This window comes from Clinocottus analis, unplaced genomic scaffold (assembly GCF_023055335.1).
Source record: "Clinocottus analis isolate CAN_PGR_092001 unplaced genomic scaffold, fCliAna1.0.p SCAF_16, whole genome shotgun sequence".
NCBI classification, from domain to species: Eukaryota; Metazoa; Chordata; class Actinopteri; order Perciformes; family Cottidae; genus Clinocottus; species Clinocottus analis.
The window spans coordinates 10,713,631-10,728,055 of NW_027175887.1; the positions used below are offsets into that span (position 1 = coordinate 10,713,631).

Here is a 14,425-nt window from a genome sequence, read left to right on the forward strand (position 1 = left end):
GGAAAAGAATATAAATGTGGACAGATTTGATGAGTCATTATTTTTTATCTGTTTTAATCATTCATGCGTTAACGATAAATAAAAGATCCCAGCCATCACTAGAAAACAGAGCGCATCCTTTTCATGCCACATTTGGTCGCATGTCTGCATCTCGGCCCAGTTTCCAGGGCAACTGCACAGGTGTGTGAAGACGCTACAGCCTCGGAGGAATGTCAAGGTCAGCGTCGCACATTAAGGAGGAAAATGGAAAAATCAAAAATAAGGATGACATTTTGACACACACGCAGAGCTGGACTTTCATGAAACTGCCCTCGCTCAGTTGAAGCCCGTTCATCTTTGTTCTTTATATTTATATTGTTATGATGAATATACCAGCCGGCTCCTGCCTGCATGTTAGTGATGTGGACATGAAGAGGTTGTGAGTTTTATTTAATGAAAGCACAGCTGTTTTTATGTGTTGCTGTAACAGAAACCTCACTGCAGTGACAGGACTGACCACTAGGGGGCGAGAGTTAGCTGCACTGAAGCTTTCCTGAGATTTGGTGAGGTTAGAAGACCTTAAAAGTGTTTTTACATGATTTGGCTTGACTTCATTATAATCATTGATACAATGCTGCCACCCATTTTTGTTTTTACAAGTATTTTTCAGGCAGTCATTCATTTTGATGTGAAACAACAACAAAGTTTAAAAACTTGCTCCAAATAAAAAATTGTATCACATTAAATATTGTTTAATGTCAAATGACACATGAGACCAAACAGCTAACATTAATAATGCTAAATAGGACATTTTTGAAAGCAGGGAAACTTTCCAGGTGTTTGTCTGGTTTGATATAAATGTTTTTCTACATGGTGCTATTTCGACATCAGCTTCTTTTAGACCGCGTACACAATTTTTTCCTTCTGTGTTCCTTCTGAAACTGAGTCATGGCCCACTTTGAAAAAAGTAGGTAATGTTTCCACTGTATTATGAATTCATATCCGCAGCTGTAGCTGCCCTTCTTACAGACGGCTCTCAAGACCTTCCTTCTCATCGAATGTAAGCTTGCACTGTAAATGCATGCAGAGACGTCCCCTTAGAAATAAAGCAACCATGCAACACTTCAACGATGTTGTCTGTCAATCGTTTCAACCATAAATTCAGTCCAACAAACAGATATATATATATATATATATATATATATATATATATATATATATATATATATATATATATATATATATATATATATATATTCAAAGAGTTTTATTCACAGGGTTTCGTTTTTTATATATTAAGTGTGATGTTCTTTTTTTCTTCTCTTTATGGCCCTTCTCAGCCAGATGCATGGTTCATTTACTTTATTCTTTCTTACTTTCAAAGGATTTACCTGAATAAAATATGAAGTATATAAAAAAAAGCATTATTGGTACAGGGAGAAAGGGAACTCCCTCTCTGACACGCAGGTGGAAACGCTCAAGTGAGGAAAAGCGTCACGTTATCATGGTGACGAAAAGGAAGAAGTGAGTGTGACAAAAAAAGACTTATGGTTTTATTGAGTGTCACCGTTTCAGTTGAACTCACCTCAAACTTCTGTCTCAGCTCCAGGTTAACGTCGTCCATCTCGGGGATGGGAACATTGTAATACTCTCCCTCCTCCTGGTTCAGCAACTTGTACCTGATAGACACAACAACAAAGATGGAGAAAAGTGAATCTATATTTCATTTACTTTTCCATTGAATGTATCATCCCACGCATCTCTCCGGCAGTACACCCACCAAGCGATTAAACTTAACATCTCTGCACCACTGCAATCATCTGACCCCCCCACCCTCACCCTCACCCTCACCCTCCCGCTGAGTGTTTGCAGGTCTTGGGCTCGGTGGCGGAAGGTATGCTAACATGGCCGTGGCGAGCGAACATGTGTTTATCATTGTGAGACAAAGCAGGCAGATGGAGACAGAGAGACAGGGAAATGACGCCGACAGGTGCTTTGCTGCTTTTTCTTACACTGAACGGAGTCAGCGGCCCTATGTGTGCGCACAGCGTGCTGCTGTGAAACGGTGACGTTGGTTGCTTGTTGGTTGGCGGCCAGTGTAGTATCACGTTAACAGCCTGGCAGATTGCAGGAGCCATGTGACTGTTATGAAGCATTGTACAATGCAATGCATTTGTGGTACGAGTGTTCATTATCTTTGTTACACCCAGTGTCTTTCCTCTGGCCTCTTTTTTGGAAGTGAGCTGTCTCTCTCTATGGTCACGGCCCGGAGCTCTCACACCTGAACGTCATCAGTGCTTCAGTGGCGCTACATCGACCCCCAGAACCGGCACTCTCGCCTACTTGGCCTTAAAGCTGTTTGTTGGTTTGTTCGAGAGCTTAGTATGACTCCGGAAACAGTATTTGCTAGCTCTTTGAAACAGCTCTGTTCGATTTATCCTTTTAAAAATGCTTTGTTTAATCAGTAACTTTTGGAAAGCTCTGTACATGTTGTCTGACCTTTACTTTGCTATTCCTGTTTTGTTGTTGGTCAGTTCGTTTAGCAGCAGCTTCTTGCAAGCAGCGGATGTTTTGGAGAACGAGAACCGTTCACCCTCGTGAGTGAAGAGGACTAAAAAGACGACCTACCATCCGCAGTTGGGAGCTTTGATGAGCTCAGACACCCCAAACGACATGGAGCCCATGAAGTCGTTACGGGTGGTTCGGTCCCAATCCCACACCTCAATGGACAGACGGCGGTCCTTATCTGAGGCTTTGAGCTTACTGAATAACACACACACACACACGCACAGAAGGAAAAAGTAACGCGTACGGACAAGAGACAGAGAAAGATTAGTCCTTAAAAAGTCTTCCTTAGATCTAGTTTCATTTTGTGACCTTATACCATGAAGTGATCGTTAACTCACAAGCTGAAGGACTCGTTCCAGCAGGGGTTGAGAGAGGAGCGGATGGTTCTGGTCTTCTGTTTGGTCTCGTTCTTTGGGTCGGGGATGAGCTTGAGTTTAACGTAAGGATCTGATAGACCATTTGGATCCATGGGAATCAGGTTCCTGGCTTCACCCACTAGAAGATGGAAGAGAAGACAGGGAGAGAAAGTGTAACTGTGTGTTTGACTCCACACTGATTCAGGGGTTCAAATGCACAGAGATGGCAGTGAGTCACTGCAGGTCCCACCGAGGCCTGACGGCAAACAGAAAAGATATGAGTTTCAGTCCGAGCACAAATACCCCACAAATACCCCTCGGTACTATTCATTTAATTCTTTAAACACTTTAATTAGATAAAGTTCAGAGTTAAACTGCTTGTGCTTTGGTGTCAAGTCCTCCCACTGCCACGCAGTAACGTGGTTCTCTTTCTTCTTGGTTGGAAGCTGTGCGGTTCAGACAAAGTGGATCTGGTGAATTAAGTGGCAACCTGCTCAGGATGTTGGTTGATATAGGTAATAAAGGGAAACTAAATTACTTGAGGTGGGTATCAAGTGACGTTGTAAATCTTCACATTTGTCACTCAAACCTAAGTCATGTGACTTGACCAGCCGAGTTGCAGTGTCAGGTTTCGTTTTGGTCTGTCCCCTGAGGTGATTTGAGAGAGGGAATGAGACTCAGTTGAGGAAGTGAGCGGGGCCAGGCAGAGCTAATTAGGAAAGTGGGAACAGCTGTGTACAGGTGGGCGGTAACCAGGGCTGCCAAGAGAGTCTGAGGCCATCTAGTGGACGGTTTGAGAGCGGCAGGTCTGAGGAGCGAGAGTAGCGTCTGTGACCTGAGGGAAGTGAGCGGGTGCTGGAGACAGGCCCGGCCAAAAAGCAACCAACCAGCGATTTATTATTCAACATAAAATGTTTAATAGCTTGGATACTGTTTGTCAAAGGTTAAAGGTGCAAACACACTGCAGGTGATCAGTTTTATTGCTATATTCACGTACGCACACACGCACGTGCACATACACACGCTAAGACAGGTGATGTAATACTACACTCTTCTTCCTCGTACTACTCTCTCTCCTAAATGGCCAGGTAATAAGAGAGCCGATAATGTGAGGGACAAGTGATGTTTCTCTGTGTGATGACTGACAAATGGGAAAAAAGGAGTGTTGCTACGTAGCAACAGGAGGAGGGGGGTCGGGGTGGCATGAGCGTGCCATTTTCACCATGGCGACAGCATCTACTGTAAGTGGCCAATGGGCCGACTCCAGCGCCGCCCCACTCAGCAACATCTCATGAACGCACAAATAAATGTCATTATTTAATTTAACGACTAAAGAGAAAAGAAACAAAACGTGAAAACCAGACAAAAGTAGAACGGCCAGACAGCAGAAACCATGCAGATCACGTTAAATCCTCTGAAAGCATGTTTATCAGCTGCAACCTTCCAACTCTGCATATTTTAAAGCAATCACACACACACACAGAGGACAAAGGAGAAAGAAAAAACTGTCATCTGCATGTTTCAGAGAGTCAGTGTGAACTTTCGCACAAGGACTCGTTGGCTGAGATTCTTCTTTAAAACAGTGGGACTGTAATTCTGCTACAAAGAAGAAGAAAATGGTCCTAAGGGATAAAAAGTCATGAATTATGAAAAGAAACTTTTTGTTTGCTGGTTTACTCAGATATTAGAGTAAGTTTCTTTTTAGTTTTGCACTGTATTTATTTAATTTTATCTGTTATTTTACAGACCAAAGGTTCATTAAATCCAATATTATAATTGTAAATAATGAATAGTTGCTGTCTTTACATTTTCTTTTCTAGGTTGGTCCTTTTCCTTGGTTTGTGGGAATTACTTTATCAATCATTGTCCCAAAAAGAATAAATGGCGACAAAAAAGCGCTAAATCTTTATCTTGATGAGCTAGGAGGTAAAAGAGATGAAACCCATGTATTCATGCAGAAACATGAATTAAAATATTAGCATTATGATTTCAATTTAACTATATTATATATGTTTTTAAACTATAACATCTGTCGAAATTAAATTCACATTTAATTCATGTCATGAACTTAAACAAACCGAAGGACAATGAAGTGGTAATATTGTAATATTTTGTCATGCTCCTACCAGCCAACCAGTAGAGGGCAGTGCAGGTCTCTCACTCCCTCAGTTGTGTAATCTGACAGAAGAAGACGCTTTTACCTTGTTTATGAATTTGCTGCTTCAACCTCATTGTTCACTCCTTATCCAATACAATATCTCAGCAACAGTAATCCCTCACTCTCTCTCTGTCTCTCGCTCCCCCACAACCCCACAACCCCCCCCCCCTCCCCACACACACACACACACACACACATACACACTCAAAATAAAGTAAGACGAGCAGAAGGAACATTTCAGCATCCCACGTTCTCATCTAAATCCTCCCCTCCGCTGGCTGGAGCAGCGTAAAAGGCATCAGTCACTTCCATGGCAACGCTGGCGCCAAACAGTGCCAAAGCAACATCAACACGCCTGTAAACACACTAATAAGGCAAACATACACACACACACACACACACACACACACACACACACACACACACACACACACACACACACACACACACACACACACACACAGATAAACAAACAGGACAATATATATTGTTTGTGCAATTTACAGACGCAGTTTATGTCTTTGTGCTCACCTCTCTCTCTTTCTCTCATACACACACACGCACATACACACACACACACACACACACACACACACACAATGAAACATCATCATCATCATCATCATCATCATCATCATCATCATCATCATCAGTGATCAAGGACCATCTCTACTGTCTGCGGTTGCTTAGATACAACCAGAGCTGCTCTCCTTCTGCATCCTCCTCTCGCTCCTTACGGTGGAGTTACAAATACAATTAGGTGTGTGTGTGCGTGTGTTTTCTCTCTTTTCAAACCAGATGTATAATATGTGTTAACTCCAGGCTCCACCAATCCACTACCACTGAAACAAGCCTGCTGTTTTCATCACACAAAAAGCTAAACTACTTTTAATACGACCTGCTGCTGTGCACTGAGGGACAAATCTTTTTTTCCTTGTTTAACACTAGAACACCAGAAGAAAGTACACTGGCACTTAGATGAGATTTTTCTTGAATCGTTCCTTTGTTGTTTAGGGATAATGAACAACATAGTTCAAGTTATTTCTTTTCCAAAATGCTCATCTATTGTCTTGTATCTGAAATAATTTTTCGAAAGAGCCAAGTGTTATTTCCCTGCACTTAATGCTTCCACAACAACTGCAGGCAATAAGGCTGGAGTGAAAACTTGGGTCCGCACAGAGAAAGGTAACAATTTCCTGTGATCTTTTTTATAAGGGTATTCTTTGGAAACCCCAAAAGAAGAGGAAACACACGTCCGTGCTCACGGTATCTCCTGTATCTGAGCTTAACACAAAATATGTATCACAGCTAAAAATGACATATCATTTGGATCTGGGGGCGTGTGCGTGCAGGGCCTGCAGTGGGCCGACAGAGTAATCTCCCCCCCAAAAAAAGGCTTTGAAATTCAAATGTCTTGTTGCATAACAATGCCATGTGCAACCAATGAATGCCTGATAAGCTGAAGGGGAAAGCTGCACGGCCAAACGGGAGCTGGGTGGATCCCTGCAGTGCACTGTCAGGGATCTGTCCCGCACACACACACACACACACACACACACACACACACCCACATAGAGAGAGAGAGAGAGAGAGAGAGAGAGAGAGAGAGAGAGAGAGAGAGAGAGAGAGAGAGAGAGAGAGAGAGAGAGAGTGGAGGAAGACAATTCAATTAAAGTATTATATTAAGGTGTCTTTTTGTGGTTGTGGTCGATTGAAGGAAACTCAACAACGGCTGAAGAAGGAAATGTTCACTGATGATAAGTTAGACATGAGTGGTGCTTTACTACTTTCCACCCACACACTCCCTTCATTCAAGATTCATTCAGCACATTTTTGGGTGAACTATTGAAAGGCCTGTAGGATAAAGACTTATGCAGACATTGACAGATTTAAGTGTTTTCTAAATGCATTTGGTAGCAATTGGCCGCTCTCTAACCCTATAACACAAACAAAGAATTAAATGAATAAATTAAAAGTGATCCTATTCTTTGACAAAAGCCTAATATTATGTATTGTATATAATTAAGCCTTTATGTGCACAAAATGCCTGATGCTGTAATCAGTTGTTGTCAGTTGAGGAGAAAAATAAAAAAGTTATTGTGCTTCAAACCGGAGGCGCTTATGTCAGCAGTGGGAAAACTCACCCTGAGCGAACCACAGTGTGCTCACTTTGTCCCGGTCCCCAGATGCCCTGAGAGTGTGTGTGTGTGTGTGTGTGTGTGTGCACATGTGGACCGATTATGGAGGGTCGTTTGCATGTTTGTCTTTTCTTAAAGCTCCAGAATAAACCTCTGCTCATGCCCGCAGGTTCTTTATGTCACTTTTGCTAAACGAGACGTTGATCAGGAAGAGGAGTGAAGAGAAGGATGAAAGAGGTAATTAGCGGACGGAAAAAGAACAAACAAGGTAGAGGAAGATCGTAAGAGACAGAGGACGGGCTAGAAGAAGAAGAACACAAGAGCCAGGAGGGAAAAGACCACCCAACTGGTTTCAGCCGGTATAGAAAAAGAGAGGACGATATAAAAAGGACAGATGTGGATGTCTTATTGAGGAAAAAAAAAGGAAGGAAGATGACTGATGGACAGGATCACAGCAGGTACGGGAGGAAAATAGATGACAAGAGGTCAGGAGGAAGTCATGCTGAGAAAGACACGCTACGGTCTCGAAGGAACAGGAAGAAGAAGATAACAGGAAATGTCAATATAGGAAGAAGGGATGGAGAGGAGAGATACAGGGAAGAAAGTAAAGGGGGTTTTAGAGAGAGAGAGAGAGAGAGAGAGAGAGAGAGAGAGAGAGAGAGAGAGAGAGAGAGAGAGAGAGAGAGAGAGAGAGAGAGATGTGTGTCTGTTTTCTTGGCTGGAAAGATTTAATCAAGTTCACATCGGCGCGGTGAACCACAAAGCTCCGCCACTTGTCGGTAGCAGCCGGAGGGGAGCCGGAGAACAAGCTGAGGCTTCACTGTTCAGACCGCTGCCATTTGAGAGGAGGAAAACACAAAACAAAACACTGCAGAACATACACTTCCCCTGCCGTCGAACCCTCCTGCGCTGTTCTCCGTATCGCTCCTGATCTTCTCTGGTGATCACAGTCCACGCTTCGTCTCAACTGGTCCTCTACTATTACAGAAGTTTATGTTTGATTTTCAATCCTTTTCATTTCATTTGTACACTTAGAAGCACAATGAGAAGGATAAAACACTTTTTTTCTTCTTTTTTGACCCCAATACCTTTCAATCATCACTAAATTGTGCGGCGGCGACCTGTATATTCTCTTTTCTTCTTTGTGTTCAGAACGCTTCTGGCGGTTGACTTCTATGAAAACGCAGCAACCAGGTGGCAGATTGTAAGCCCGTGTCCAAGAGGAAGCTACGAAAATAAGGCACAGGAAACATTTAAATACAGCGGCAGGACCACAATGAGAGGGAATCTGGAGTTGGAGATTTCCCGCTGGCGACATCAAATCCTACTCCCTCCGGCTCTACCGAGCATTTCAGCATCTTTCAACTCATTGTTTGGGTTTTTCGTCCTACGAACGTGCTGTTTTTATTCCAAATTATTTCAAACAGCAGGCAGCTTTTGTCAGAGGGGAAAAAAACTCAACACCTCTGTACAATACCAAACAGTCGACTGCAACAAGCTGCTGAAACAGAATGGAGCGCTTAGCAGATTAAGAGACAGATATTTCGATAATGTTTGTTCCAAATTAGCCCTGACATATTCTGCTGGCCTGTTACATGAAACCAACGTGACATCAGAGCCGCACCGCTGCGCACAGAAAAGAAACGTAGCGCGGTGCCACTTTTCACCTGGAGATCAAAATACAGCAAGCTGCACTATTTCTGCACTATCTGTGTCCTGTTATCATGTCATATAATCATGAATATAACTCAAACCCTTAGCTCACCCTAAGTGGTCCACAGATCTTTTATTCATTGTACTCATACTTGCTTGTGTATGTGTTATATGTGGCATGTGATTTGCCTTTGAGTGTATTGATATCTATTTTCTTCCTACAAATGACCATTATCTTCAAAAAAACCCACACTCGCTATAGAAATGATCGGCATGAGTACGGTATCACAATACAAAACGCACATTACATGCTGCCGGGTGCTTCGGTGTGTGCGCGTGGAAGGACGACACGAGAGCTCACATCAATCTAACGTCTTCCAGTTCAGTTTCGGCCGAGTCCGTTCAGCCGAGTGTGAAAGGACCGCCGAGGTAACCATGTCAACGAGACCGCCGCCGCCGCACTCTGCCTCGTTTCCATCCTTCTCGCTGACGGTTTGTAATTAAAAAGAAAACAGTGATATGAAACTGAAAAGCAGGGAGAACAAATGCTCTAAGCTGACTGTGAGACTCCTTTCCTCACCCACAAACACATTTTTATGAAAGCAATATATTTCCCAGTCAATCACATCTGCCATTCCAACCCTGCTGTTGCCGGAGGTTATTCCTGTTTGATCCCCACTGAGTTAAAAACACTTTATTGCGCTCGGCACTCATAATGCTCCCTGACCGCCACTGTCTCGCCGTGTTTGTGTGTTTGTGCGTGAGACAGAGAAGTGACCCGGCAGTCGTTTCCCTCGCTGCCAGAGGGGGTTTAACGCCACGCAGTTGTCCACTCCAGGTGCTGCTGTTGACTGACAGGATAATTTGGAGGCGGTGAAACACGCAGGTTATGAAGGCGGCGATGACTTCCATTTTTTGTTCATGCTGATGCCAGCTATAAAGTTCTCTGGAGAGGTTTTTATGTTCCCGTGAAGTTGCAGCTTGATTTCCACTTTTAAGTTGTTATGTTGTTAAGTTTAAAATACATTGGATTCACTGTGGTTTCAGGTGGAAACCTCTGGAAGCGCATAATGTGTGATTCCCTTAAAAAACTAAAACGTTAACACACATGCTTCTCAGATCATTATTTTGTAAGAGCAATAAAGTTGGGGACGGGGGTAGGGCGGCAAATGACCTGACAGCCCCACGCTGGTGCCGCGGATTTGGTTGATTTTAGAACAAAAACTGGACTAGCTCAAAAAGTGACATCCGGTGCAGTTCAAGTCAGTTGGCGGAGGAAAGTTCCTCAGCCTCCTCTCGGTGTCCCTGAGCGAGTGACCACTTCAAGCAAGCGTACGGCTACAGGCAGAGCAAACACAGTTTGTCTGTATACTTCATGGACACAAGTCTTTGGAGCACAAAGTTATCCATATACCTCCAGAGATCTCTTTCAGTGGTCTGAAAATCAACCACTCACACTCACACACGAGGGAAACTCTTGCTCACACCACCGCGAGCCGGAGCTAAAACCACTGCTGATAAAGAAAGAGGCCGACCTGTGACGTGTAGCCGGTCCAAGCTGACCTCGATCTTGAGGAAGAGGCGACCCCGGCGCTCCGTGTGGTCCGTCCCACACAGGCTTGGCACGTTGACCACACACTGGTTGTGCACGTTCATGTCGCAGGCTGGAGAGAGACAGAATGCAGAGGTGAGTTCATCCGGAGGGTCAATTTTTTTCGGATCTCGTCAGAACTCTTTCTATCACTCCCTGCATTTGACTGTGAGTCATGTATGTACAAGGTAAACTTTTCTGATGCAATTTGTAACGCACTGTTTGCGTTGAAACAGCTCTGCCTTTGGTAGGAAATGTGCAAAGTCGTTGGTGTTGTGTGTTGGGGAGGGAAAAGAAACTTGTATTATTCTACAAAGATCTCGGCAGACAAAGTGTGAACAGAGGAAAACATTTTAAAAGGAGCTTTGCCTTGAATTACAAAGAAAGAATGAATAAAAGATGAATACAATTCATTAATACATGTTCTTAGAATATTTTAAAACACCAACAAAAAGAGGACAGGGAGTTGTGGTAAACCTGATGATTCATTTATAAAATGTGCGCTTTCATCTGCATACACCTGGGCCGTATTTAATGAACTACTTCATAATTCAACTTTGGAGTAAAGAGTTTTGCCCGGTGATGACATGATTCTTTAAACATCAATAGCAAGGATTCATTATTTAAACAACTAAAAATCATTTTCCAAGTTATCTTCTTTAAAAATGAACTTTCCCTCTCTTTAATATCTCCACAAGCAGTTAACATGTAAAAATAACAGGCTTGTTTTTTTATTTTATTTTTATAATATATAAATAAGCATGTCTGTAATGGAAACCAAAATAAAACCAAACTGGAGCCGGGAGGAACTTTTCTGCCGGTAGAGGTGAGACATGAGAGCAACATATAACCAGACAAGAGCCGACGATGACGATGGTGATTGCAAACAAAATCAATTTCAGTTTTATTCCTGTCGTTTGCAGCCTTGAGGAATACAGAAACAAAACAAATGTGGGTTTTACTGCTGCAAAAATATGAATTGCATATATTGCTTTGAAAAACGTATTATTCATCGTGAGTCAGTGAGTTGAAAACAGGTGTGTGCTCACCTCTGTTTCTGTGCTGCGGCAATTGAAGACCTACTCTTTTCAACTGAAGCCTCGTGACTAGCAGGAACAGATATTTTACCTGCAAAATGTCACGTTTGATAAAGATCTTGAACTTTGAAAATGTTAACTTTTTAAAGCACTGGGTCTGAGTGTGTCACTCAGTCCCAGTGCTCACTGAACGTTTTCCTTTTGGACCGAAAAAAAAAGATACGCAAAAGGCTGCAGACCGAATGTGGCCAAAGATTTGTTTTGGAGATGTTTCATTGCAAAAATGTCAAATTTAAATGAGTGAATTAAAAGAGCCACTGCTTTTCCTCTAAGCCGACATCAACAAGTAATCACAACTTTACCTTAGCAATGATATAATGACTGTGAGCAGAGGAGATCATCGCCACTCAGTGGACTAGCAGCTTCCACTATAACACACACACACTTCGACAAAGCCAAACAGATGAGGGACCAGAGGGGAGAGAGAGAGCAGGCATTAGTTCTCCTCTTCCCCCTTGTTTCCTCCTAACCTTCCCTCAACCTCCTCCTTTCCTCCTCTCTCTGCTCTCTGACTTCCTCCTCCCTCTTTCTGTCTTCTTCCATCCAAGCATCCATTTCTCCTGCTCTCTCCCTCTTTTCTCGCCCCACCATGCAGGCTTGTCAGGCTGACATGCTGGGAGGAGACAAGGACAGACGAGAGGATGCGGTAGCAGCTCGTAATTGCGACGGCCTCCCCGCGTCATTTTGCTCCGGTGTGCTCTGGCGTGTTACCATCTGCAACGAGGCCGCCACCAGAGACCCACAGATGGATGGAGAGTAAGACGAGGGGTGAGGGATGGTGATGGTGATGGATGGAGATAACCTGGAGTCAGGAGGGGACAGAGGAGGTAAAGTGAAGGGATACCAAGGTGGAGGGACTAAAAGTAAAAGTAAAACAGGGAGGAGAGAAAAGGGGGGGAAAGTATGTCAGGGACAATAGAGAGAAGAATTGGGAAATGAAAAAGAAGAAATGGAGGGAAAAGGAGCCTTAAATTAAGTGCAGGATGGGGGTCATACTCTACATGCAAAGAAGGAAGAGAAGAGTTGACGGAGGAGTGTGGGTGGAAAGAATGGGAGCGCAGAGAGGACTCGGCAGGGCAGGACAGAAAATTCTGCCCGGGCTGCAGATGTGGCTGAGAGTAGTTCACCAGTCTATTCCCATCTGTTCTCATTATGCCGACCAGTGCAGCACATTCAACACAGGTGCGCACACACACACACACACACACACAGACACAGACACGCACATGCACGTAGACAGGGTGTGTACTCACTGTCACATTTCATCCCCTGGTGGATGAGTCCGTACAGCAGTGAACCACAGTGGTCACAGAAGGTGGGACTGCCGTATGTGTGGATCTTGAACTTGTGCTTGCTTCTGGGGTCCTGGGCAACACATAGAGGGACGGGGAAAACATGAAATAGTATTAAATGACGATCTTCATTTTTAAAGGAGGGGAACCGTCGGGGGCGCTGAAGACCCTCAGAGAGAACCTAAGATATTTGAAATTATAACATTGCAAGATTTTAAAGTAAAATACTGTTTCCCCCCCAAAAGTTAACTCCAGTGTGCTTCTTTTTTCTTTGAACACAACTTAGCAGTGCATTTCTCCTAACAACACAAAGTCAAATTAATTATTCTTCTTGAGGCCACAAAGCCCTCAGATAAACATTCAGAAGCTGAAGAGGAACCTATTTGATCTCAACTGTCATGTTTTTACAAAAAGAAGGGGCGTTAAATTGCAACGAGGAATAAAAATGGACCTTTCTTCCAACATCTGTTGATCACTCTCCTGCTTAATGGCTCCCTCAGAAATTAACGGAATAAATTATTGCAAATATTTTTGAAACAGAGCAGATTGTTTTGCCTCATTAAGACACATAACCGTACTTCCCTTTAATTTCTCAGTACGTTTTAGCTATACGATGCATCATATCCCTGATTTATTCGGCGGAGGAGACTTTCGCAAAGAGAAACAGAAAGAAAGAAATATGATTATTTTCCAGATAGAAAGAATTTGTCAGTGTGTAGGAGTGTGTAAGGTTTGAGTGGTTTCATGTTTGGTGTCAGTTCTCTCCATCTTGTCATCCTGGAAACCTTCCCAGCATCTATGCTCTGATCTCAGGGTTCTATGCTCAGATCTCAGGGTTCTATGCTCTGATTTTAGGGTTCTATGCTTTGAACTCCAGGTTCTATGCTTTGATCTCAGGGTTCTATGCTCTGGTCGCAGGGTTCTATGCTTTAATCTCAGGGTTCTATGCTTTGAACTCCAGGTTCTATGCTTTGATCTCAGGGTTCTATGCTCTGGTCGCAGGGTTCTATGCTTTAATCTCAGGGTTCTATGCTTTGATCTCAAGGTTCTATGCTTTAATCTCAGGGTTCTATGCTTTGATCTCAGGGTTCTATGCTTTAATCTCAGGGTTCTATGCTTTGATCTCAGGGTTCTATGCTTTGATCTCAGGGTTTTATGCTTTGATCTCAGGGTTCTATGCTCTGATCTCAAGGTTCCACAGGTTGTACAGCACCAGAAACTGTTCATCTAGGCCTGAACATCTGGCACTGAGGCTGAGTAAATGAGTAAATGAGGATTGGTGCTCCAAGAAACAGAAACAGAAAAGGAATATAAAAAGGATAATGTGTCCTTTACCACATCATGGCATGTCATTCAAGTTGAATTTGTTGAAAATCGATTAATATGTTCTCCAGTCAATATTGTGATAATGGAGGTTAGCTAATATATACAATCAGCACAAAACAAACATTGTAATTGTAATTAAAGGCCAACAAATGAGGGTGGATAAGCCCCCAGCAGCGTCGCCCCCATCACAATGAAATGTGTCAGAATGGCTGCATGTGTAATTATACAGGCCGCTGACTAAGTAAGTGGGCACATGTCGTTAAAAAG

At 43.2% G+C, this 14,425-nt stretch overlaps 1 protein-coding gene across 2 annotated transcripts in view; it reads right to left on the reverse strand.

Moving 5' to 3' along the window:
- The window catches only part of prkcab (protein kinase C, alpha, b), an 83,670-nt gene that overhangs the window by 12,883 nt on the left and 56,362 nt on the right, over nt 1-14,425 (reverse strand). For both annotated transcript variants that reach the window (XM_068577900.1, XM_068577899.1), the window contains exons 4-8: nt 12,794-12,905; nt 10,388-10,516; nt 2,886-3,042; nt 2,608-2,742; nt 1,565-1,658 (exon numbers count right to left, since the gene is read on the reverse strand). In XM_068577900.1, coding sequence (XP_068434001.1) covers nt 1,565-1,658; nt 2,608-2,742; nt 2,886-3,042; nt 10,388-10,516; nt 12,794-12,905 — 627 coding nt within the window. The remainder of the gene's footprint in view (nt 1-1,564; nt 1,659-2,607; nt 2,743-2,885; nt 3,043-10,387; nt 10,517-12,793; nt 12,906-14,425) is intronic.